Below are 27,948 nucleotides of genomic sequence, written 5' to 3' on the forward strand. Positions count from 1 at the left end.
CCTGAGGGAAAGCCGGGCTGACGGAAACTCTCAGTGTCCGCAGGAACCAATTTCTTTCACGCAGATCAGCCTGCAGCCCACCTAGGCTTCAGCCCCACCTCTGGCAGGGATGAGGCTGAGGAGCCCTGCACCAATCTATACAGGTAACTGCGGGGAACTTCGGCTGCCATAGATCAAAAATCAATTCTACCAGGGCAGTTGCAGTCATCTTGGACCTGCACTGCATAGATTGCTGCCCACACTTGCAACTCCATCCCTGCCCCAGGCAGGGGAGAAAGGGATGTGAAGCTTCATCAGTCTCTCTGGGCAGCTACAGTCTAGGCCTGCATGTAGATTATTCCACATAGCTGTGACACTGTCCCTACCCCTGACAAAGGAGAAAGTTGAAAGAAGCATCATTGGTCCCTGGTGCAATGAGGGCAGCTTGAACCTCCGAGCTTACAGCACCAACTACATGCTTGGCTCCTGCTACACAACCAGCAAGGGAGAAAGGACAGGAAGCCCTAACGAAAGAGAAAAAGTGCACCCAGAATAAATACTCTAGTAAGCCAGAAGTGAAGACACCAACAAAAAAATTACAATCCACACCAAGAAGCAGGAAGCTGTGGCCCAGTTAAAGGGACAAGATAAGCCTCCAGATGACATAAAGGAGTTGGAACAACTAATTTTAGGTGTTCAAACAAATCTCCTTAATAAATTCAATGAGATGGCTAAAGAGATTAAGGATATTAAGAAGAGATTGGATGAGCACAAAGAAGAATTTGCAAGCATACATAGAAAAATAGCAGATCTTATGGGAATGAAAGGTGCAATGAAATTTAGAAAGCATGGCATCATATAATAGCAGATTTGAGGAGACAGAAGAAAGGATTGGTGAGCTTGAAGAAATGGCCCCTGAAAGTTGACATATAAAAGAAGAGATGAAGAAAAGAATGGAAAAATTGAGCAAGGTCTCAGGGAACTAAATTACAGCAAAAAGTGTGCAAACTTGCATGTCATGGGTGTCCCAGAAGAAGAGAAGGGAAAAGGGGCAGAAGGAATATTTAAAGAAATAATGGTAGTCAATTTCCCAACCCTATTGAAGGACATAGATATCCCTGTCCAAGAAACACAACGTACTCCCATTCAAAAAAATCTGAATAGACCAACTCCAAGACACATACTCATCATAATGTCAAAGGCCAAAGACAAAGAGAGAATTCTGAGAGCAGCAAGAGAAAAGCAATGCATAACATATAAGGGATATCCAATAAGATTAAATGCTGATTTCTCACCAGAAACCATGGAGGCAAGAAGACAGTGGTCTGATTATTGAAGATACTATAAAAGAAAAACTCCTAGCCAAGAATCTTATTTCCAGCAAGACTATCTTTCAAAAATGAGGGCAAAATTAGAATATTCACAGATAAACAGAAACTGAGAGAATATCTAAGCAAGAGACCAGATTTTCAGGAAATACTAAAGGGTGTGCTAGAGCCTGAAAAGAAAAGACAGGAGAGAGGGGCCTGGAAGAAAGTCTAGAAATGAAGATTATATCAATAAAAGTAACTAAAAATGTCAAAAGATTGGTAAAAATAAAATATGACATAAAACTCAAATAGTCAGGAATAAACTTAACCAATGATGTAAAGCACTTGTATTCCGAAAACTGCAACTCAATGTTAAATCAAAAAAGCCCTAAATAACTGGAAGAACATTCCATGCTCATTGATTGGAAGACTAAATATCATTAAGATGTCAATTCTATCAAACTGATATACAGATTTAATACAATCCTGATGAAAATAATACCAGCATTAAAGAAAAAATTGAAAACACAATCATTAAATTTATTTGGAAGGGTCAGGAGTCCTGAATAGCCAGAAACATCATAAAAAGGAAAAATGAACCCTCATCTCCAGACTTTAAATCATAATACCTACCTATAGTGGTAAAAACAACATGGTACTGGCCTAAAGACAGACAAAACAGACAAATGAAACCAAATTTATGGTTCAGAAACAAACCCTCACAGGTATGGTCAAATGATTTTTGACTAGCCTGTTAAACTCACACAGCTCGGGCAGAACAATCCATTCAATAAATGGTGCTGAAAAAAATTGGACATCCATAGCTGAAAGAAGGAAAGAGGACCCCTATCTCATACCTTATCCAAAAGTTAACTCAAAATGGATCAAAAAACTAAAAATAAAAGCAAGAACCATAAAACTTCTAGGAGAAATTATTGGAAGTATCTCCAAGACCTGGTGGTAGGTGATGGATTCTTAAAGGAGATAAGAAAAGGACTGAGTGGACTACTGATGTTTAATGTATGTAGAAGTTTTAATCAGCTTTACTGTAAAATTGTGGAAATGCATAGAGTGGATGGTAATACATAGTAACAGCTCGTTTATAAATGGGGATATAACTGAAAATGGTAGTCTAGTTATGCAAATACCAGTTGACAGAATGCTTGAGAATAATCAAGGAACTGGATAGCCCAGTAAACCAAGAGGTGGACGAGAGTTGTGGCTGATGGTACAGACGCAAGAGTGTCCTTTGTGAGCTAGAATAAATATGTATCACTACTTCAGGGTGATGGGAATGTGGAGAAGCATGGGAAAAATACAGCTGGAGTGACCTATGGACTGTGGTTAGTAGTAATAATATAATATTCTTGCATCTATGCAAGAGATGTACTGTGTTGATACTGAGGCAGTATAGAAAATGTAAGCCAAATGTACACTATTGACATGGTAACTTCAGATGATATTGTTTTATCTGTAGCAAATGACACACCACATAGTGGTGTGTTGATGGAAGGGTGTTGTTTGGGAATTCTGCACATATGCATGATTTTTAAAATAAGTTTACAACTTCTGTCATAAAAAATATATTTAAAAAATAATAATAGGGTGGTTGGGGGAAAAACACCAAATGTAAGATAAGGACTATAATTCTTAGTAAGATTTTGACAGTATTCTTTCATAGTTTGTAACGAACGTCTCATGACAATGCAAGGTATTGGTGGAGGGTTGATGTATGGGACCCCTATATGATGTTATACATGTTTCCTTTGTAAGTTCACAACTTTTACTATATACTTAATTGTTTACATATGTTCATATATAAATGATATAAAGATAATAATCGGATTGGTTAGGGGAAAACTACTTTGTTTAGTAGTAATATTTTAACAATGCTCTTTAAAATCATTAGTTAGAAAGGTTTAAAAGCAATGCAAGTTATTGGTGGTAGGGTGAGATGTTATATATGTTTGTTTGATAAGTTCACATCTATTATGCACTTATTGTTTATGTATGTTCGTGTATGATATATTTCAATAAATTAAAAATAAATGTAAACCTGCACTGCCACCACCAGAGGAGTGTTGAAACAATGGCTGCACTCCGAGTGGGACCCAATGATCTAGATTTGCTAATCAAAAGTCATGATCGGTGATCAGCCATGCCCACCCCTGTTCTTCTTAGGGAAGAGGATTTTTACCTCCTTTTCTGTCACCAGCAAGATAGCCAGGGACTGGACCCCACAGTGACCTGCCACAAGAGTGGGGGCTGCACACTACTAGCTACTGCACAGAGGGAGCAATTTACTGTTCTTTACTGTAATTTATCAGCCTCTTTTTCTCTTTCTTCCCTGGATGTACAGGATTCTGGCCTCCAGAGTTTCAAAATAGTTGTTTCGAACAGTCCCTGCCTCTTTAAAAGTTGTTTTGGTGGAAGGACTGAGTCCTGGTGCTCCTACTCTGCCATGTTCCCCAGAATACCCCTGATGTAGTGTTTTTACTTTCATGATAAAGTCCTTTGATGCACAAAAGTTTCTAATTCTGATGAGGTCCCCTTTACCTTTTTTTTTTCTCTTGCTACTTGTGCTTTGGATATAAAGTCTAAGAAACCATTGCTTAACACAAGGTGCTAATGATACTTCCTTATGTTTTCTTGTAGGAGTTTGATAGTTTTAGAACTTGTACTATGGTCTTTGATCCATTTTGAGTTGATATTTGTAGATGGTGTGATGTAGGTTCTACCTTCCTTCTTTCAACACATGGAGATCCAGTTTTCCCAGAACCATTTATTGAAGAGGCTATTCTTTCCCAATGGAATGGACTTGTTGAAAATCTGTTGGCCATGAATATGAGGACTGATTTCTGAACTCCCAATTCAACTCCATTGGTCTTAAATCTGTCCTTGTGCCAATCCTATGCTGTTTGGATAATTATAGCTTTGTAATAAGTTTTAGTATTGGGAAGTGTGAGTCCTCCAACTTTGTTCTTTTTTTGAGATAACTTCGGCTATTTGGGGCCCCTTCCCCTTCTGTATGAATTTTATGATTGGCTTTTTCATTTCTGCAAAGAAGGTTGTTGGAATTTTGTTTGAGATTGTGTTGAATCTGTAAATCACTTTGGGTAGAATTGACATCTTAACAATATTTAGTCCTCTAGTTCATGATCATAGAATGTTTTTCCATTTATTTGGGTTGTCTTTAATTTATTTTAGCAATGTTTTGTAGTTTTCTGCATACAAGTCCTTTATCCTTGGTCAGATTTATTCCTTGATATTTGACTCATTTAGTTGCCATTGTAAATGGATTTTTTTTCTTGATTTATTCTTCAGGTTATTCATTATTGGTATATAGAAAATCTACCAATTTTTGCATGTTGGATTTTGTACCCTGCCACATTCTTTTATTGCTTGTCCCCCCTTCTAGAATATCAGCCACATGAGGGCACAAACTTTGTTTTATTCATAGTTGTGTCCCCAGTGCCTTAAATATCTCCTGGAACATATAGGCCCTATAAATTTTTGTTAAGTCAATGACTATCTTCTAAATTGGTGTTTCTCCTTCCATTCTTGCTTCCTCTTCAATCCATTCTTTATTTAGAAAACCTAAATCAAATTATCTCTCTTTCTTGCATGAACTCTCCAATGTCTTCTCAAAATGCTTGTAATAAAATCCATATTCCTTATATTGGCCATCAAAGCCCAAGGCATCCTGGCCCCTGCCTACTTCTCTGACTTCATTTCTTCGCATCTTGCTTTCCCACTGTGCTTTACAGGGCAGAACTGCCTTAGGACCTTTGCACCACCTGTTTTCTCTATATTTTCCTCTCTTCTTTTTAATGGATGGCTCCTTTGTATTTCTCTGATCTCAGCATAAATGCTCGGAGAGGTCTTCCTAGGTCATCTAATCCATGCCAACACATCAGCTTGTTTGAGTTCTTGACATAACCCTTCTCACAATCTGATATTTCTGGCTTGCTTATATGTTTATCGCTATCTCTTATATTTCTGGTACATTTACATACTTATTGTTTATTCCTATAACTAGAATGCATGTTTAAGTAAAATGAGATAATATTCCAAGGTTCATGAGTCTCTCATTTTCCCACCCATTTATTTTTTAAAGAACTGTTCTTTGCACCACATTTCATTTAACCTTTCCTATTGACTTGTTGCTTGACCCTCTCCCACCAACTCTTTGGAATACTTCTGTTACTGTACTATTTTGTTTCCTTGTTAAATGACATTTAAAGTTTAATTGCACTAACTATATCCTCATGATATTCACATATCCAAATGCTTTGAAAGTTTAATATAGTTCTAAAATCACACTATTTCTAGGTCAAAGCTATATAATTCTGGTGTATGGCTGAATGGCTTTGTATATGGCCCAGTATTTTTATTAATACAGTTTTGAAATAAAATTAGAGTTTTTAATTGTATGAATAATTTTGAAAAATTCAAATTGCTAGAGAGTGACAGCAGTTATCTCTTTCCAATAAAATTTTGGAGATTTGATTTCAAAGTGATTTCTCTTGCATCATTCATATGGAAAAATTTTTATTATGTTTTAAGAAACCTTTTTATAATCTGTGAACTTCAAAATGGCAACTTATAAAGATGTACTCTTGAAGTAGTTTCAGTTTGAAGATTTAAGTTAGTGGACCAATCAAAACTTTTAGGCATGCCAGTTTAATATAATCCTACAAAGGAATGCTTATGTACTGGCAAAAATCTACTGCATTACTTTTTAGTAATATTAGTTACCAGATGCACATATTCTGGCTTCTGTAATTCTGATTTGCTTGACTTCTTTTTATTAATTATTATGAGCAGGATATTATATATATTGAAGTATCTGAACTGTAAAGAAGTATGGTCCTAAAAGGTGCTAGAATAGCTACAGAAATCAGAAACCTTTTGTAACAGTTTGGCATTATTTATGAATTCCAAAATAGATATTGGATTATGTCTGTGAAGGGGTCTGTTCCTCTGGTGGAACTCAGAAGTTTCACTTTTACTTGATTAAATTGTGATTAAAGCTTTGATTGGGCCACATGGGTAGGATGTTGCATCCCCTCCCCTTTGATGAGTGGGGATTCACAGAGGAAACAACAAGGAGAGGAGTTAGTTGGAGTTTTAATGCTGGAGCCCAGGGAAGTAAATATGCAGAGAAGCAGATATGTGAGGAAAGAGAGAAGGCCCCATTAGACACAGCAGGCCCCAGGAAGAGAGTCAAGTCATTCACCTGATAGTTTACAGCTGGCTTTGTGGAGAGAGCAGAGCAGCTGAACCCAGAGAGAAACAGGCCATGGGAGAGAGACAAGACTTGTCCCAGTCTACAGCTGATATTGGAAGAAGCTGAGACCATGGAGCCTTAAGAGGAAGAGGAAGCCTGAACCCTTGTAGACATTGGCAGCCATCTTGCTCCAACACGTGGCAACAGACTTTGGTGAGGGAAGTAACTTATGCTTTATGACCTGGTGACAGTAAGCTTCTACCCCAACTAAATACCCTTTATAAAAGTCAAAAGATTTCTGGTATTTTGCATCAGCACCCTTTTGACTGACTAATACACTTTTCAAAGGTTCTCCATCAAAAAGTTCAATTTTTCTAAAATTTTACAATCCTTTACCTCTTTTATCCATGCCATCAACCCATCTGTTCCCATCCCAGGCACCCTACTCCCATAGATCAATTTTTCTTGTGAATTTTGTGTCCAAAAGGAAAGGAGGGATATAAGGAAATGCGTATTTATTTTCTATTGAGGCTATAACAAATGACCACAAATTCAGCTGTTTAAACCGATACCTATTTATTATTCCACCGTTCTGTAAATCAGAAGTCTAGTGGGTTCACCTGGTTTCTAGCTCCAAGTCTTGTAAAACTGAAATCAAGATGTGGCCAGCTGAACTTACTGGAAGGCTCTGGCAAAGTGCCAGGCCTATTCAGGTCCTTAGAAGAGTTCAGATTTATGTGGGTGCAGGGTGTTGGACCCCATTTTCTTTCTGTCACTTGGTGTCGTTCTCACTCTTGCTCGCGGCATCCCCTTCTTATCTTCAAAGCCAGCTACGCAGGTGGATTATCTCAATACTTCAGTCCTCTCTCACCTCCCCCTTTGCACCGGGAATCCTGGTTAGTGGCAATGTTTCAATATGTGTTTGTAACAAATGTGCCACACTAAACAGGGATGTTGTTAATGGGGAAAAGTGGGGGAGGAGGAGAGGGTGGGGTATGTGGGAATCCCCATATTTTATATATGTATTGAAACATTGCTTCTAACCATGGTCTATAGTTTACATTATAATTTGCACTTTACCCCACACGATTTTATAAGTTTTGACAGAATGTATAATGGCCTATATCCATCATTACTGTGTCAAGTAGGACAATTCCAATGTCCCCAAAATGCCCATGTTGCACCAATTCTTCCCTCTCCCTCCCCTCAGAACCTCTGGGGACCACTGTCTTTATATCAATGTTACAAGTTCTTCCATTGCTAGAATAGTAAGTCTACTTCAGTCCATAGTTGCATTCTCTCATTATGTTTGTTCATTCCTTAATTTTGAGGATATTCACCATGTTATCTTAAGTGGTAAGGTTTTTCTTTTTACAAATTTTTCCTCTATTCCATAATATTTCAGTATATTTTACTGAGAAATATTTTATATAAGATCAGTTAATGAAAAAATATTTATCTTCAATGGAACATTAAAATTAGATGTTATTACTGAATTTATTCTAGATTTGATATAAAATGGTGAACAAGACAGATATGGCTCCTGCCTTCATGGAGTTTATAGTATATATTTATTAAAATAAGAAATGATAATCTGCATTTTAGCTTTGTTTAGACTGTTTCTATGTTGACATTTTCTAAATAAACATGTTTTGGTCAATATTCATTTTTTGAAAATATCTTTATATATTGACATATTTCACCATATAATTACATATTAATTAGAGGAATATCAGATGATATAGAAGAATAAATAGAATACCTGCAATTCTGTCATCCAGAGATAATCATCAACATTTTTATTCCTTTTTTGCCCATAGATACAGATACATTAAAATAGAATCCTGGTGCACATTCTACTGTGAAGTCTGCTTTTTCAATAAATTTTGTTTTATTTCAACATTTTTGTAACTTCAGTTATATTGCGTGGCCCCCAGAAATTACTCATTCAGGACGTCTTTTGCCTGTTTTTTAGCTTTTATCAGCAGTTCCAGTGAAAATCCTTAGACATGCTTCAGTGCTCATAATCCTGAATTCTTTCTTAGGTTAATCATTTGACTTTAAATTGCACAAAGCCTATGCACATTTTTAAGGCTTTTGATATTTTTGATTTAATCAGTATTTTATAATGGATTTAGTATATTTAATGACTTTATAGATAAATTGATGAATGTATGAATAATCAGAAATGTTTCTTATTACATCACATACCAAAGCGTTTCCTTTTAAGTCTCAAAACAGCATGATTGTTAGCAATTTAAATTTAGTTTAAAATAAAATTCATAAAGCATTTCTCTGGAAGCAATTCATCAAGTTTAAGTGCCTGTTGGAGTAAGTTTCAACTGGTGTTAGGAATATTCTTGCTTTTGAAAATTCTTAGTTATATAAATTAATGAATGAAAAGCTGTATAGATGCATGATTGGGTTTTGTCTTCTCTTGTAGGAGACAATTGCATAATGGGACAACAGTGCTGACTGTGTTTCTTCATCTGTTAATGTGGTACTTAGTACCAGTCTCAAAAGTTGTGGGTTTTTTTTTTTTTTGTAGTGATTAAATGATATCATATATGTAAAGCATTTGGGAGAATCTTGGCATCCTAGGCATTCAGTAAATTTCATCTGTTACTAGTATGTGAATGACTTTAGAGTGAAGAAACTTTAATATGTATGGGGTTGTAATTCCCCTAGTTATTATATATGTCTTATAATTACTTTAAATAGATTTTCTATGCATATTGACTTTTTATTTTTACTTTTTAAAATATATCTTTAGGTTTGAAAGAGTTGTCTCCACTTCCTCTAAATCTTAAACGTTTGTACAAAGAGACACTGGAAATTGAACCCATCTTGATAATTATTTCCCCGGGTGCTGATCCTTCTCAAGAACTTCAAGAACTTGCTAATGCTGAAAGAAGTGGAGAGTCTTATCACCAGGTCAGTACGGAGTGCCCTGCTGTTTTTGCCACTGTTAACGCTTTCTCTGCCCTATGTGATCCTGAGGGCGTATTTGCTGTGTTAGGCTGTCCACGTCCTAATCTCCAGAGCCTGTGAGTATGCTACCTTATGTGGAAAAAAGGATTTTGCAGATGTGATTAAATCAAGGATTTTGCAATAGGGAGATTATCCTGGATCATCTGATGGGGCCCAATATAATAACAATGGTCCTTATAAAAGTGGGGCAGGTGGTCAGAGTGAAGGAAGAAGGTGTGAGGATGAAAGCAGAGGTCAGAGAGGAGAGAAGATGCTATGCTGCTGGCTTTGAAGATGGTGGAAGGGGCCATGAGCAAAGGATATTGGTAACTTCTGGAAGCTGGAACAAAGGAAAGAATGGGTTCACTCCTCAAGTCTCCAGAAGGAATGTAGCTTTGTAGTAAATCTTTATTTTTAAATGGCAACTTCTTGATTTTAGATCAATGATTCTTCTGATCTCCAGAAGTCTGATAAGGTAACTATTTTTTTTAAGCCACCAAATCTGTGGCAATCTGTTATAGCAACACTAGAGAGCAGATAGATTTGCTTACATTTAAGTATAACTTTTAAATTTTTTCTTGGATTTTTTTACAATAAATTACAGGAGTAAAGTTTACCTGCAAAAGCTAATGTGAAAGAAATACATATTTTTGAGTAAAATTTACCTAATAAAATACCAAGTTTTTCCAAAGGTAAATCTATGAACTTTTGTTCAAATTGTCTCCTTTTTTCAAATTAGTTTGCATACAAACTTGAAATTTTAATATACTAATTTACCCTCAATTTTTTTATATGTAAGAAAATAAAGTTTTTCATTGGGAAAATAAATAATAATAGTTTAAAAATAAATATTTAATAGCACCCAGAAATTGAAAAGTAAAAATTTCACGAGGAACAATATAAATAGAAGATAGCAGAAAAGCAGATAGGCATAGTCATGGAGGACCAACACTTAACTCTAGGGGGCGCCGCTCAGAGCATGGTTAGACTAGCTTAGCCTACTGATTGTGGCAGTATTCAATTGTTGGTGAGATGTCTTCAGAAAGGGGAGCCCTTTTCTACAGGTTATACTGTGGCAGCAAGACAAAACTGTTATCTGAACTTTCAATGTTTTTATTGATGATTAATTCCTGGTATTAGTTTGGCTTTTCTTCAAAACTTAATATTAAAGCCAATTAGACAGGTTTTGAGATTATTTTTTAGATTTGAATAATTATTAAAAAGTAGCAGAACATTATTTTTTTTCATTCCGAAAGCCTTGTGCTTTCAGTGTACACACAGGTGTGTAAGATGTTTACCAAAAGACCCTAGAAACTGTTTCTTTTATCTTCCCAAGTGGAAATGAAAAATTGTTTATATGTCTTTCTCATTTCAGCCTTTAATATTAATTTAATATAAATTTACTATAACGTATTCTAAACTTTTAGAAAAGTTTGCTCCTCCATTTTGTGTATTCACAGTAGGCTTTACTAGAACTTTCAGAGTTGTCTGTACTATACTTGCAAAATTTGTTTAATGCAATGAACTTTAAATTTGGACAGACTTTTTTCACAATTTTCTCATTGCTTTTAATTTTTGTTGCTGTACTGAATATATCTACTAAGGATAATAATATACATTTTTAATGCAATAAAATTAATTTTCAATGTTAGAAAACTTCCTGTTTTGCTTTTTAAAAATAATTTTTCCTTTCCTCTAGTAGCTGTTTCTGCTAAGGCTTCATGAACTTTCAGTAGGTTTTCACACAATTTACACATTATTGAAAATTTTGAGTCATGTGGTCTTAGCTACAATTTCAGTTCAGCAAAATACTTACCTTTATTTTCCTGATTCTGTTGTATGTATGTTCATGTTTTTTTTTGGTTTTTTTTTTTGCCTTTTAAAATAATGTTGTGAATTGAAATAATTCAACCAGTATTGTTTTGTTCCTCCTAACTGCCTAATTCCAGGTAAGATTTGAAAATTTTTTTAAAAAAAGCAGGATAGTAATATTTACTACTTGATCCTTTATGTGCCTTAGTAGGCAATGAACAATGTGTCCTGCTCTCAAAGACTTTATAGTCTAATTTCAAAATCAAATTCAGTACTTATAAAAACATTAAAAACAAAGAATACCATATTGTACTCATGGTGAAAAAATAAATCACTGGTTTTAAGTGCTTTTCAAATTGTTTTGGCCATGTATCTAGTAAAAACTTTTAAGTCAGCATTCCCAATATACGTATAGTTAAAAATTGTAATATACATACATGTATCACTATACTGATACATAAGTATTACATAAATTGTTCTTCACAGAACATATGGAGAAGTTTGGACTTGATATGGTAAGTAGTCATCTAAGTCCAAGCATCCAAATATTATAGAAATCTCATGTATAGTATTTTATTACCTAGGCTCATTCAACTTGTGCTTGTACATTTTCAATGTTTGGATGTTTCTGTTTCAGAAAGATGTCTGTCCCACTTTATGAAATGTTCTAAGTGCAGATGGACTATAGTGATTGGAAAAATTGGAAAGGAATTCTTATGAAAATCAGGGTTCTCTCTCAATTCTGTCCCCCTCTCACCTGTTCCTTAGCCCCTCTTCTCTCCTAGAAGCAATAAAGGAGCTGAGGACTGAGGATAGTTTTGAGAACCACCAATAATTAGGGTTTGCTACATGAAGAAGAGGCAAAAAAATTAACAGAGAATAGACCAGTAGCTTGAGAGCCAAATATGTGCAATTTGGGGGAAATCCAAAGAGAAGGAAATTTCAAGGAATTGGTATTGATGTTAAATCTTGCAATGACATAATAAACAGCAGCTTTCTAAAATGGGTCAGTGTTGATGTTTGAGAGGATAGGAATTATGGGAAATAGTGGGATGAGGAACAAAAGACTTCAGTAATTATATTGCTCTATAACTTGCAAACCTATAGTGATAATAATACACATTTTAAATAAGTAGGAAAAGTATTTTAAAAATCTGCCATTTATGTATGGACAAAACTGGAACAATCTAGGAAATGACAGCAGAATCTGATGCCATTTATTAACTATAACAGTAATTGATTATAGTCATTGAGTTAGTTCAATACATGTAGCAGGATAATTTTGAATCTTTTATAATGACATGTGACAACATGTTAGGGAACCCTTGGTTTATTTTTTTTTTTGCTTTTTGTTTTTGCAGGTTGCCATGGGTCAAGGTCAAGCTGATATAGCAATTCAAATGCTAAGAGAATGTGCCCGCAATGGAGAATGGCTCTGTATGAAGAATTTACATCTTGTGGTATCTTGGCTGCCAGTTCTGGAAAAGGTAGCTTCAGATAAATGTGGTAGAAATAATATATAATACATTCAGGTCACTGAACTCCAAGAGCATCAGTATTATTATATGTCATATATTATTTCTTAATTTTTAAAAATTAATATTCGATGAGAAATGATTTTAAATCTAAGTATTTTCTTCTTAAATATGTACATTTGTGCAAAATAAGAAGGACGTTTTAATAGAAAGTCTATAAAATCACTTTTTAAAAAACGGCATTTAAGGGAAACCAAGAAATTATTTATCATGATTGACAGGGAAGCTTCAAGTATTTTTCTTGAGGAAAAATGAAGAGATGCTTTAAAGAATTTCAGAACTATCGATATGATTACTTCCTCTTTATGCCCTTCTTCTGGTGTATCTGTATGGGAAGAAAATATGTAGAAGAATTAGAGGAAACTGCAGAAGTTCCTAGGTGCGAAGGAGCTTAGAATGTAAACTGAGATAATCATTTCATTTAACTCAAATAGTCCCAGGAAGAAAATAACATAACATGTAGATAGAAGAAATTGCTGGATAAGTTGTAAATGCAAACCTGGATTTAAGTCTGATGCTCATTTAAGAGAGAGGAATATGGTCTTGAGTAATTAGAGATGACTCCATGGATAAGTAAATCTTCCTGAAGGCCAATTGGGATTTAGCTAAGTGTAGTCAAAGAAATGATGTCATGTTTAATCCTACCAACACACATAGAGACATAGTGGTTGGAATGTGCATACCTGGTACAAGGAAGCAGAGATGTCCTTGACTTCACTGGAAGGGCTCTGCAGGGCATTGTGGGAAAATAGTGTTAGATGTCTAGAAAGGGCCTAACTTAGTATGGAATATTCTGAGAACTATGTGGAAGAGTTTGGATTTTTAATCTGGGATTTAGACAGCCAAAGGAGTTCCTTAGGAGGGGAGTTAGTGATTAAGTAATTTATTAATTGAGCAGGAATAATACACAGAACAAAACTGGACAGAATAGAGTGGATTGAGGAGACTCCAGCCTAGTTGTTAGGTATTGAACACTTCTGCAGTCCTAATAAATTGGTGGCTATAACACCTTTAAAAAAGTAGGTAATCAATAAATCTGATGAATAAGTTAATGAATGAATGAATTGATGGACCATGATGATTCATTACTTTAATTCAAAAGATTTAGATTTTGGAGCTGAGGGACATGTGAATATTCATTAATTCCATTAATAAGGATTTCTGCAAAAATCTCTAATGTGCAAAAATGTAAATTTCATGTCTGATGAATCGTATATTTTATAACATAGAAAGATGATCTGTGACTACTTGAAGTCTGCTTTCTGTTCCAAACAGTTGATTATTATTGATCTATTTGAAATATAATTACAGTTCTTGCCTTGGATGTAAATATTAGTTTAACTTTTTTAAAGCATGTAGGATAGGTTTTTGAAAATTAATTTTTTGATTTTATTTTGGAAAGTTTAGATGAATTGTTTGGGTATAGAGTCAAATTTCTTGTGGATGTAGCTATATCACAATGTACTGTTTCTTTTAATTTTAATTTTTTTAGATGTGCTATCCAAGGAAAAATGTTATATAAACTTTACATTTTAAAATTACTATTATGTATAAGTACTTTTTGTAATTTATAATTTTAAACAAGCACAGCTTTTTGTTGTTGTTGCCATTTTTGGTCATATTAATTCTTTACATTTCTCATGATATTCATAATCATGAGATTATGGATTATATTTAAAAATAACTTTTAAACTTCTCTCTCCTTTAGAACTAAAAGTTCCTTTGTCATATATTCACTCATTCATTTCTTCATTCAATCTAACAGGTTCTTACTGAGTACAGAAAGAAGCTAAGAATTGTTCAGTGTGCTAGTTAAATACAGAGTTCATACTTGTTTTCAAGGAACTTAGTTTAGATGACACAGACTACATTAAAAAATAACTATACTATAGTATGATGAACACTATAGAAGAGTATTTATAAAATGCCATGGAGTATTTAATTCTGCTTGGAATTGTAGTAGCAAAGATTTGGGGAAGATATTCTTGAAACATGTAAATTGTATTTTGACAGATGATTAAGAATTTGTCAGGTTGCAAAGAGAATCATAGGCAGAGGAAAAATGATGAGTAAAGACACAGAGGTGTAAAATAAGTGGCCAAAATATACAGTGTATGTTGTATAAGTAGATGAATTTTTATGGTGAAGTCTTGAATTTATATTATAGGCAATTGGATACTACTAAAAATTGTAATAAGGGAATTGCATCATTATACAAGTCTTGCTGAAGCATGGATTGAAGTTATTAGAACATGGAGCTCTGAGATAGTACTTTACTCACAGCAATTGTCACTAATACTTATTTCATACTTGCTGTGTGCAAGTCCTTTAAGCAATCCCATGAGGTGGGCATTAATATTATCCTTGCTTAGCAATGGTGTAAGTCATTGAGCCCAAGATGACACTGAAAATAACTGGCAGAGTTTGGATTTCAGCTCACTTGGCCTGGCTCTAGGTTCACACTCTTACCCATTACATTAAGCTAGTGGTTATTTTCTATAATAGAGAAGATGAAACTTAAAAAGAAATATAATCAGAATACCAGGAAATACATCAGAATATCATGAAAAGGTTTTAATAAGAAAAATTAGTTTATTAATAATAGATTGATAAAATGGAAATTGTGTGGTTGTGTGTATTTAAGCAGTTTTTGTTTCTGTTTTTGTTTTTTGTTAACAAGGAATTGAATACTCTTCATCCTAAAGATACCTTTCGTCTTTGGCTCACTGCAGAAGTTCATCCCAACTTTACTCCTATTTTACTACAGTCAAGTTTGAAGATAACTTATGAGGTAAGATTTAAATTTCAGTTCACTAGTTGTATGAGTGCAGTAATCTAGCTGTTCATACCGTATAGAGCTCTGTGAACAACCATCTGTTGTATAAAACAGACAAGAATGTCCTCAGGTATAATATACATAAATGATAGCATAAGAGATTTTTAAAAATATATTTAAATTTTCCTTTAAATTTTATTTCATGTCATTTGTCTTTCACATAGTTAAGATTTTCAGTGTTTCTTCCTCCCTCCTACCTTCCTCCCTCCTTCTTTCTTCCTTCCATCCATCCATCCATCCATCCATCCATCCATCCATCTATCCATCCATCCATTCATCCATCCATCCATCCATCCATCTATCCTTACGTCCTTCTGACATGTAAAGCAAAGCAGATCCTCCCCTAAACCTACTCTATACAGAACTGTATGTTTGTGACAATATTATATGACTTGTCAAAATCATAAATAAAATAATAGCTAACTGAATTCTAACTTTTTAAAATTGGTTAATTTCTCTCAATTTGCAGAAACTTCCCTGTTTTCTATAATCTTTCTTCTGAAGAAAAAATGTTTGTAGCTACTTGTTATTGTAGATGAATAGTACTAATCTTATTTTTCATCTGAATGTTTTAATCTCATTTAAGCTAGAAGGAAAAGATAAAGGTTAATCCAGGAATGCAGAGATGATTTAATGTTTGGGAATAGGTTAATTGAATGAATGGTGTTGCACCGCCCAGTAAGAAAAAACCATTCCAGAATTTTCTCTAGCCACTCTCCCAATTTACTCTTCTCCTAAACTGTATTCTAAAATTGGATTTAGCGAAGACTTTTTTTTCTCTTGCTTCTTTTTGCATCTAATATATAATACCTGGCATGTAGGAGAAACTTAGTAATTATTTGAATAAATGAAGAGTTTATTCACCTGGGGAACTGTTCCTTGAATATTTTAAAGAAATTATCCAGAAGCATTATTTAGAAAGTAATATGATGATATTTTTAGGAAGATTACAGTTTGGGTTCAATTATTGGTCATTTATATGTCCAATTTTTGAATCAATGTAGATAATTTTATCTATCCTAAGAAATAGTGCAGATCTTTGAGATGTTCAGAATTATAGATGATAGATACATAGAGATAAAAACTTATACACACATGTATACATACAAACATATTATCATCATAAGAAATATTGTCTCTATTTTTGTGGTGTTTTTTCCTCTGTTTTTTTTGACTAGTTGTAAGAGTTTTTAAATTTTTATTAACTACTAACAGATGCCATAGTTAAAAACTTTAAAAAATTTAATTAATTATGATTCTGTTCTCTGTATTATCTGCTTTTTCTGTATTTTTGCTTCCTGTGCTTTCCTCAGATTTTTATTTGTTTTTATTCCTTTTTTTCTTAAGTTGACTGCTTAATTGTTTTATACTTGCATTAACATTGCAATTATTTTAAATCTGAATTTGCAGTTGTGCATATCTCTCGCCACATCTCCTAATTTTGGCATGTAATGTATTTTTGTTATTTTCCAAATAGTGCATATATTTTCTCTGTAATTGTATATGATGTATTCATTTGCATAATCTTTAGCCTAGTGCTTCAGAAATTCTCAGTGGTTGTTCAGTTTGCTATTAATGTCAAGTTTTAATGAATAGGACTCAGAGTATTTGGCCTATTCTATGATAATTATTTTATAAATCTTTCATAAACTTTTATAGTAAGTTTTCACTTTAAAATATAAATTTGAATATGTTCCTTAATGCTTCAATGAGGTTTTTCTTTTTATTTTAAATGAAAAATACTTTTTTAAAATGAAATAAAACATTTTCAAAAGGAATTTCTATTATAGCAGGGATTTTTAAGGGTTGGCTTGGATTATATTCATTCTTTCAAATGTTCTTTTGAAATGGGCTAATTTTGCTCCTTCTCCAATAACTTGAAATTGTCCTTTCTAGTTTTGATGATAATTTAAAAAATATAAACAGATTCTGTGATGCAAATGACAGAGAATGTGAATGAGCGTTTTTGCGGCATGCTAGTCCAATATGCAATTTCAGTTCCTGGCTTCGTATTTGTAATTATGTGCCTAGTAGGGTCAGGTAATACCCACTGGGACACAGTGTTCTAGGAAGATTCATTGGCATTATATATAAATGGTATGTTGAAGTCTTCATAGAAATTCAGATAGCAACTCGTGATGGAAAACTGGCACACTAAACTGAAGAGCACCTGCCCTTAATAATCAGTCTCATATCTGTATTATAAATATTGTTACAGTTTCAGATCCTCCTCCATGATTACATAAAATTTACTTGATTGTTTTGAATACTATTGACTGTCTAGATTTTTTTAATTTGAAATTTTATTTTGGATTTATAATTGGGATGAACTAACGTATATGGACTTTAAAGCTTGTTTTATATTTGTACATTGAGAAGTAACATGAAAAAATAATTTGTCAAACTTGGTAAATGGCGAAAAATTTTCTTCATGAAAATAAGCTCTCAAAGGTTAAAAATTGATTATTTTATTTGTAAAATTAATAGGATATTTAATTTTTTTCTTTAGTCACCTCCAGGTTTGAAGAAGAATTTAATGCGAACTTATGAATCTTGGACACCTGAGCAAATTAGCAAAAAAGATAATATACATCGAGCTCATGCTCTCTTCAGTTTTGCATGGTTTCATGCTGCATGTCAAGAAAGAAGAAATTATATTCCACAGGTAAGTAAGAACATACCTTGGATATATACTAAGTTCTACACATTTTTATATTAAAATATTTTTACAATTTAGTAAAAATAGCTAGGATTATTTCATAATTTGGTTTATGACTCATATATTTATGTCTCCTACCCAGTCTTTTCTGCTAAATTTCCATACTATATGTTGCTAGCTACTTGACATTTCCTTGAGTTAAAATATTTAGAACGATGTGTGACCCATAGTAAGCCCTCAATAAGTAAAAGTGTAAGGTATCATTTTATGGTTACATCTCACAGATATCTCAAACTTCAAAAAGTGAATTCCCCATACTTGTTTTCCTTTTAGATTTGCCTTCTTAGGAAACAGCGTCACCATCCACCTAATTCCTCAAACTAGAAACCCTGGAGTTGTTCTTGATATATTCTTTTTTCATTGTTTCCCTGCCCAATTCATCACCAAATACTGTCTATTCTGCTTCCAGAATGCAGTTCAAATCTGTGCACTTCTCTTCACCATTTCTTCCAAGCTCCATCACTTTTACTATATTTCATTACAGTGCTATAATACTTAGTTGCAGGATTAACTTAATTTCTCTATTTTACAACAAGTATGTTGTACCTATGTCTAATACTGCACTTATTACCCCATAAGGCCAGTTTTGCTTGTTTTATATGTGTTGTTCCTACTAGATTGTGAGCAGCTTGACAACAACAGGGCTTCATCTCATTCATCTTTGTATCTTTAGCACTTAACATAGTGCCTGGATGTTTAGGTGGACTGAACAGGATTTGTTTGGCTATCTAGGCAATTCCTCCAAAATGTACAACATTGTTTCTATAGAAAATATGACCCAATTAACAAGCTTACCTTTAAAATTTTCAGTAACTATGTTGCATGGAGCACAGTTTTTATCATTTTAGAATTTGTATCTACTGATACGAATTAGATATTTAGATGACTATCAGTTGTAGATTGCTAGTATTAAGTAATATTGATAGCAAGTTTTCTAATTTGAGGCTTTTATAAATATTGGTTAATCTTTAAGGTATTAAAATCCTTTTTAAAACTAAACATTTCTCTTTATAAATGAGATCTAGTAGAGTGATATAAGAAATGCTTTTAATAAAATATTTATTTTAAATGGTAAAACATAGTTAAAATATTTTAAGGATTTTGTAACAGTCGTTGAATATGAATTCCTTACAGGTCTTTAATTCTTAGGTATATTAAAACTTAGTAAGTGAAGTTTAAATCTCTTTTGTTTTCACAATGTCCATAATATTCTTTATTTTAATCATTATCCAAATGCTAGTGACACAATTTTATACATCTAGTTCAGACCAATTCTCTTAAGTTTTAGATTTGTACGTCTACATATTTGACCTCTCTCATTGAATGTCTTGAAATTTCCTGAAAATCCAGATCTCTTGGTTCAAGTGTCCCTTTTGTTCACTGTTAGATTCTTAATGAGCAAAACAGGTACACAGCAGGCCCTCAGTAAGGTTTTGTTGAGTGTTTGTGTGTAATGATCTTGAGATATTCCTTCCCAAACTTTGCATTCTTTCTTTGTTCCTCTTATCAGTGGATGATACTACCAATTGTTTGAGTAAGCCAGAAGCTTAGTAGTCTTTCATAATACCTCTCTTTTTGGTATCTTCATCCATTTTTGTGATCCAATGCAAAAATTCTGTCAGTTTTTTTCTCCTCACTAGCACTCAAATCCACCTACTTTTGTCTTTGTACCCATTCCACCCACTCCCCATCAGGACAGCCCTCTCCTACCTTCTAGGTTAGGTCAGGTCTCTTTCGTGTGCACAACGAATATATTCTGTCCATTAAAAAGTTTGTAACTTTTGCGTGATTAACTGATAATGTCCACTCCTCCCCTGACCGCTCCCCCATCCTTCCATCATCACATTAGACTGAAAGTTACGTGAGGACTGGGGTTATTTCTTTTTTTGTTCATTATTATATCCCAAGAGCCTGAGCTATTATATACATTTAAGAACTATTATTTGAATGATAAATAAATTAAAGAATCAATTTTATTTGTTTTAGTGCTCTCATATATTACTCAGGTCTAATTATAGTTTACTTTGAGCATATTTTATTATATAGAAATAATTAGTTACAGTTAATGAAGCACCATAGAAATTATTTTCAATTATGTGTCACATTATTCTGTATTCAGTATAGAATTCTATGAATGTTCTCTTTACACAGGCACACTAATTAATAGCTACACTTTATATAATGTAGCTCCAGCGTGAATACTTTCCAGATCAGCTGTATAAAAAATAATTCTACATAACTCTACGCCTTTTTTGCAGTGTTTGTTTTCAAGTTTATAGGGAAAATCTATTGTTCTAAAGGACAAATATCTCAATCTATACATGTAGGTAGAATAAAAATTTTCCTACACTGTCTTCTCCATATATACCACATACTTAAATACTGAAAATTAATTTGGCATTGTAAAGTACTTTGCAAGCTGTAAGAGGTCAGTAAATTTCTTTTTAAAATTTGCTATTATGTTAGATTTATTGTTTGTTATTTTTATTTTAAAATTCTCATGAATTATATCTTTTAGCCAATTTTGAGCATTGTGTCCTTTTAAGATTGTAAGGACAGTGATTCATGCATATATCTTTTTATCCTGATTAGTTCTTTACTATTTTTTTAAATTTGTTTTGGCAGGGTTGGACCAAATTTTATGAGTTTTCTTTATCAGATCTTCGAGCTGGGTACAACATTATTGACAGGCTTTTTGATGGTAAGTTCTAATGATAAAAACTTTTACTCTGGTGTTAATGAAAAATTTCATTTGAGGTTTTATTAACAATATGGTTTCCTCAGCAGTGATTTAATTTCCTATCATAAAATTTATTTTTTGCTTTTTATCCTTTCTTGTGTCCTGACTGCCATGCTTGTGTGATCTGAGGCATCTTATATTATTTATTGTGGTCATTCATATTGATCTAACTCAGATATCTGATGCATCAGTAGCTCTCAGGAAACTATAAAGACCTTGTTGTCACTATGTGGCCTTCAAAAGTTTCAAGCTTTAGCTGAATTACTCAGATATCTTTCAGAGAGTTGTTAAAATTCAGGAACATAGTCGACTAAGGTCAATTCCAAGGATCTCTAGAACCATAGTTGAATTATTAATTAGGAATCAGGAATCAAGGTACAAATATAGTTTGAAAGAGGGGAGTAAACAAGACTATACGATATAATCCCCGCAGGCCTCTAGCTCTCTGCCTCCGAAAGGTAGGAAGTGGTCACTAAATTTTATTATGTTGGCCAGGCAGGAGAACACTAGAGTGTAAACCAGTGCTGGATAGGAGAAGAGAGTACATTGACAGGAATCTCAAACTTAAGAATGCCATGCTTAGAGCTCTAGATTTCTACCTCCCTCCCTCTCTCCCCCAAATCCACTTTTCCCCAAATCTGCTGTATTTCAGTAGTTGGCACCACATTTACAGAGCTGCTCAAGCTCAAAACCTATGAACCACCGTGGTTTCTCACCTTTTTCTCATCCCCAGCACTCAGGGTTTTGGCAATTTCTGTCTCTTCCATCACTGAATCACACTGTTATTCTGTTCACTTCCTTTCAACTCAGTGATGTCTGCGTAGTTCAAGCAATAGCTTTGTATCCAATATTCTCCTTCCACATTAGCACACTTTTGAAACATTTTCTACAGTAGGCAAATTTATTTATTTTTTAAGTAAACCTAAGCATATAGTTGACCTGTTTAAAACCTGTGGCCACATTTCCCCCCCTTCCTCAGCAAGCAGGCCTGTCCTCACTGAATGCTTCTGTAGGTGCCTCTTCCTGTCTGAAAGGCTTTCCTCCAGAACTTACTCGCTTTCTTCTCCTTGTCATTCACATCGGAGCTTGCCACCAGATCTAAAGTAATCTTCCAACCATTCTCTAGCCCTTGCTCATTTTATTGTTTTAATATATTGGTACTTCCTGATCTTTTCTTGTTTATTTCTGTTTCTTATTTCTATCCTCCTGCTAGAATGTTACCTCCATTAAAGCAAGCCCTTGACTGTCCTTTTTCCTGTTTACATGCTCAGCATCTCTAACAGTGCCTCGCCCATTACAGGCTCCATTACTATTTGTTGGGTTAATGGCACATCAGAAATTATTCTGTAACTTGTCTTTTGCAAAAGGATAAGGATGGATCGGAGTGGCCAGGTCCCATTTTACTTCATGTGTTTATAAGATTACAAAACTTTTTAATGAAGTAAAATATAGGTACAAAAAATACTGATATCCTAAGATTACAGCGTCATGGATTTCCATAAATTCAACATATCTGTGAACTCACAACCTCTATTAAGAAAAGTGAGAATGACCAATACCACAGAAACCACCCCACCTCGTGCTGCCTTCCAGGCACTGTCACCCCATTTCTGGGGTAAACACCAGACACCTAACAGTTTAGATTAGTTCTACCCATTTTTTGTAAAACTGGAATCATCTAGCATATGCTCTTTAGTGTTCAGGTTCTTTCAGTGAATATTATATTTGTGAGAGTAGTCTGTATGGTCATATGCAACGGTAGTCCACTTGTTCTTAATGCCGTATAGCATGCCATTGTATCATTACATATGCTTTGTCTTCTCCTGATGGACGTGTGGGTAGTCCTCAGTTTGGGATGATTGTGAGTAATGCTGCTGTGTCTTCAGTCAGCATATGGATATATTTCTGTTGGGTATATTTGTAGGAATGAAATTGCTGGGCCATAGGGTATGCATTTGGTCATTGCTAGTATTCAAACAGGATACCATGTGAGTTTATTTATTGAAAAGAATTTCTGAGTTATACATCGGAAAAGGGCACATAAATATACCATTTGCCAATTTTCACAAATTGAACCTATGTAACTAGCCTGAAATCACTAAGGAGAATACTACCAGAATTCTGTAAGCTCCCCCCCACCCCACCCCACGCGCCTTTCCACCTGCTACCCGACATGTCCACTACCGCTGAGGGTAACCAGCACACTGACTGCCATGAGCTGCTGTTTTTAATGCTTATTTTGACACAGACTTTTTTGAGAATATATACTAATAGGTCAGCTTGCTTGGAAATTAATGCTTTTGAGCATTTGTTTGATTCTTATATTATCACTAAGAATACCGGGGAAGAATGTATTATGGTTGCCTTTTACAGCTGAGGAAACCAAAGCACAAAGAGTTTGAATGATTTGCTTATCATTGTGTTTCAACCTTGTATTGGAATTAAAAGGTGTAAATTATTAATGTAGTATGATTTTGCATACGTCACACCATTGAACTGTAGCGAACAAGAAGTAAATGCTTTGTAAAAATCAAACTGAATAATCTTATGAAAGATCCTGGTATCAAGGGACTTTCACATATGTGGAATTAAATGGGAAAAAGAGAAAAAAAATGTTATTATAGGGGACCATATAGTATAGAGATTAAATAACAAGCTGGGGGACCTGGAGCAAGTTTTTTAAACCTTAAGTCTGAGTTTCCTGATCTGTAAAATGGAAATAATAGTAGGTACTAACTCAGTTGATAGTGTTGTTGAGAGATTTAAATGAAAAACAAAACAAAACACGTGAAGCATTTAATTAGTATTTTTAGTATATTGAGTAAAGTATCCATAACTGTTGGCTGTTATTATTGCTACTGAAATGTTAATGTCTCTTCATTTTTTTTCCTTAAAATAAAATTTATCTTGACAACAATGGGTATAATAATAAGAAAAATAAGTTATTGCATTTTTCGAGAATAAAATTCTTTAAAATGTTTTACATAATGGCATCTTCAGTTTTATAAGTTGAAAGGTACGTTAATGTTTTAACACATCAGATTACTAATGTATCATTTGTGAGCATCAATGTAGAAATAGGTAATGGGTATGAGTCCTGGCAAATATCCCTGTTAAAGCTATTTAGCCACTATTGATACTAAGATTGAGGCAGAAAATCACTTTAATTAGTCTTCCACCATATAGATACGCTTGTCCTACATGAGACAACCTGAGTCACTTATGTCCAAAGGCATATGGTAATGCTGCCACCAATTTTAGTGGTTTTCTCTGAATTTTATAGTAATGAGATACAACTAGACTAGGAATGCTAGCAGTAAGGTTAACTGGCTGGTTTAAATATAGTTATGTGCTTCCTACATTTTGTATTATCCTTGAATTTAATTATGAAATTGTAATTTTTAATTCTCTCTGCCTAGAATAGCCCACACCAAATCTTGCTGTGTATTTCTGTCTTTCTCTCTCCCATTTCAGCAAGCTCTGTTCTTTCCCTCATTTCGCAAATATGCTCTTTTTATTGGCCTAAAAACTAATTTTACCACTGAATTGTGATTATAAGGATGTCTGTTATAAAATGAGATAATATATTGTAGGAAAAAAGTCCCATGATGATATTTTATACTACATTTCTCTTCTATTAGAATAGAAAATGGACAGTTAATTGTATAAAATCATGACGTTTACAAGACTATAATATATGGTGTTTTGTAGAGTTTCCCTACTAATCAGATTATTTTATAAACTGAGTTTTTTTTATCAAACATTGTATAACAATCATGTCTCAGGTAGGTTCTTCTGAGGAATTTCCAATTTAAGGAAGCAGTTTTGTATAGTGAATAAGAGTATGGCTCAGTTTTCAGAATGTTTCATTTCCAATCCCTTATTTGTGGTATTGTATGACTTTAAGATTTTGGTGTCTCAACCTTTCTATACCTCAGCTTCTCTATCTGTGTAATTGGATAATATTAATATTTCTATTTTTGTTATGAAGTTTATGTTGTTACTGAGCAAGGGTGCGTTGCCCGATGCATGCAGAAGTCAATGCTGTGACACTAGGATTTAGAAAAAAGAAACAGTTTTATTGCAGGGCAGGCAAGCAAGGAAAAGATTTTTTTTAACACCTTTGTTTGGTAACAAAGTGAGTTTATACATCAAAACTGTTGGAATATTTTACTTGATCAAATAATTCTCAACAAATATTAGCCGTCATTATTATTAATGAATATTTTAATGCCTTGTTTTAGTTGTTTTAAATATATATTGTTATAGCCTAGGAATGTAACTGGAGCCCAGGATGTTAGTTAATAATTTAGAAATGAAATTAATAAAAGTATTTTTTTAAATTATAGGTACCAAAGATGTACAGTGGGAATTTGTGCATGGTTTACTTGAAAATGCTATTTATGGAGGACGTATAGATAACTACTTTGATCTCAGAGTTCTCCAATCATATCTGAAACAGTTTTTTAATTCTTCAATCATTGATGGATTTAACCAAAGGAACAAGAAAAACATTTTTCCTTATTCCTTATCTCTACCAAACTCCTGCAGCATTTTGGTAGGTAAAAAACTATAACAAAAAACCAGAGAGACATTTGAATCATTTCTTACCTTGTTAAATATATGTTGTTTCCTTTCAAATGCATAATTGTCATTCATGATGTGGATTTTTACTTGTTATTCCAATACATAGCCTGATTCTCTAAATGCTGGTAAGGTGTCCTATAAACTTTTGAGTACTTAGTGAAGATTGGCTGGTGATCATAATGTTAATAGACTAGGCTGTTGCCATATCTCAAAGGGAGTAGCCAAGGAAAATTCAAAGATGCAGGACTGCTGTAAAGGGCTAGAATGGGAGCATCTACTATCACAGTAGACATGAGAGTGTTCTGATACACTGAAGACACAAAAAATGTCAAATAACGATTTTAAAATACTTACATTCACTTTCTGGTTTGCACATTTAAAGCATGTGTAAATAAAAGAGCCATTTATTTTGTCTTTTGTAGCAACATCTTGTTTACATGTATTTATTTTAGCCAGGTGTAGCTTTTTGCCTGGAGTAATCATATAAAAACTTCCTAGAATGTAATCATCTTTATTAGAAGATAGTATTGCATATAGCCCAAAGATTTCAATTCTAGTTTATTTTGGAACAAAATCTGTATTTGTACAAATGCCCAGATGTTTGTTTATTACAGAGTCGCATAATTACACATTTCTTTATGAATTATAAAGATAAATATTCAATTAAATAGTTCTACCACTATTGTTATTTTTCTATCATCCAAATATTTTTAAAGAAAATGTCATTTCTACAACATCTGTCAAAAGCAAAAGCTTAAAAACAAATGTAGAACCTATGTAAAAATACATTTCAGATAGTGTACCCCCAACAAGTCTTGCATCTCTGTTGTTTGAAGTTTAGATTGAAAAATAAAATATGTACAGAAGAGTACACTTCATAAACATGCAGTGCACTGCATTTTTATACGCTGACCACATCAGTATAACCAGCATCAGGATCAAGAAAGAACGTTACCTGCTCCCCAGGAGCCCATCTCGTGTTCCCTTCTAGTTACTACTTCCCCTCACAAGGGTATACAATACACAGCATAAATGAGATCTGCCTATTGTTTTACTGTTCCATCATGCAGTATATATTCTTTTGTATCTGAATGAGGATAAATCAGTCAGAAAATGTCTGCCAATTATTTAAGGAAACATGTCCGTGTAAAGTCCCAGGGAAACAGAAGACTGAAGCATCTAAATGAGAAAATTTCACAGCGATGTTGAAATGAATAAAGTATATAACTCTGGAAAGAGAGTAATAGTTTTAAATTAGAGGATGATTTATGAGAACTGATGTTTAGATTTCTAGCTAACTTGAGTTAGACAGAGGGAGGAAGCCAAAAATTTCCCAGAAGGATGAGAATACTTACACAGACACATACATACACATATATACAAAAATACCTGTGTCCATAAATACATTAAGTACATATGCATTTACATGGATATATAAGTATAAAAACTTTATTGTTGAGTTGTAGGAGAGGACATTTTAAGAGAGCAGCAGGCTTTCCAGAATTTGACATATTTGCATATAGCAGGTCTGGGCTTCCGGAAGTCCAGCTGTTTCCTTGGAAGTACTTGGGGGGCAGCTGGGAGGATGAGAGAGAAATGGAAGGGCAGAGAAGCCTTCCCACCCTTACTTCATCGAGAACAATTCTGCTTTTTTTTGTTTTATTTTTTAACTTCTGCATGGGATTTCATTTACATTTGAAAATTCCTGCTATGGACAAATCTATTGATATAAATTATCTTTATGATAAAGGTATATCATAAATTTTCAGAGAAGGTTGCTAGGTATTGCTGTAAACTGATAAATTTTGTTTTAAATATTGTCTCAGTTGGCTGAGAATTTTTTTGGCATTATTTAAAAGCATCCATGGTTAATTAGATAGAATTTTATTTGTTATTTTTTCATGTAGTAGTTTATTACTATCTTATCTTTCTCTTACCTACTTTTGTAAGAATCCTATGGCCATAAGACATATATGCAATATCTACCTAAAATAATATGTTTCTTTATAAAAACAACAACAAAAAAGCTCTGATTCCTATAATTGGGCTAAACTGTGTAAACTACCTTGGTCTTTGGTTAGTTTCTCATCTAGAGTCATGAATGAATAACTGTTCAGATGAATGCTTGCCAAGTCAAGCTTATTCAATGCTTGGAATAATTCCTTGTTTGAGGTGGTAGAATTATCAATGCACTTCCTCCCACCTTACCAGCAAACTAAAGACTAACTAT

At 33.7% G+C, this 27,948-nt stretch overlaps 1 protein-coding gene across 1 annotated transcript in view; it reads left to right on the forward strand.

The window, feature by feature from the left end:
• Nucleotides 1-27,948, forward strand: part of DYNC2H1 (dynein cytoplasmic 2 heavy chain 1) — a 339,886-nt gene that overhangs the window by 195,620 nt on the left and 116,318 nt on the right. Inside the window, exons 76-81 of the mRNA XM_058289227.2 lie at nucleotides 9,293-9,453; nucleotides 12,663-12,788; nucleotides 15,517-15,627; nucleotides 18,182-18,337; nucleotides 21,017-21,092; nucleotides 25,481-25,689. Of these exons, the coding sequence (XP_058145210.1) occupies nucleotides 9,293-9,453; nucleotides 12,663-12,788; nucleotides 15,517-15,627; nucleotides 18,182-18,337; nucleotides 21,017-21,092; nucleotides 25,481-25,689 (839 nt within the window). The remainder of the gene's footprint in view (nucleotides 1-9,292; nucleotides 9,454-12,662; nucleotides 12,789-15,516; nucleotides 15,628-18,181; nucleotides 18,338-21,016; nucleotides 21,093-25,480; nucleotides 25,690-27,948) is intronic.

The sequence above is a fragment of the Dasypus novemcinctus genome, chromosome 27, assembly GCF_030445035.2.
Source record: "Dasypus novemcinctus isolate mDasNov1 chromosome 27, mDasNov1.1.hap2, whole genome shotgun sequence".
NCBI classification, from domain to species: Eukaryota; Metazoa; Chordata; class Mammalia; order Cingulata; family Dasypodidae; genus Dasypus; species Dasypus novemcinctus.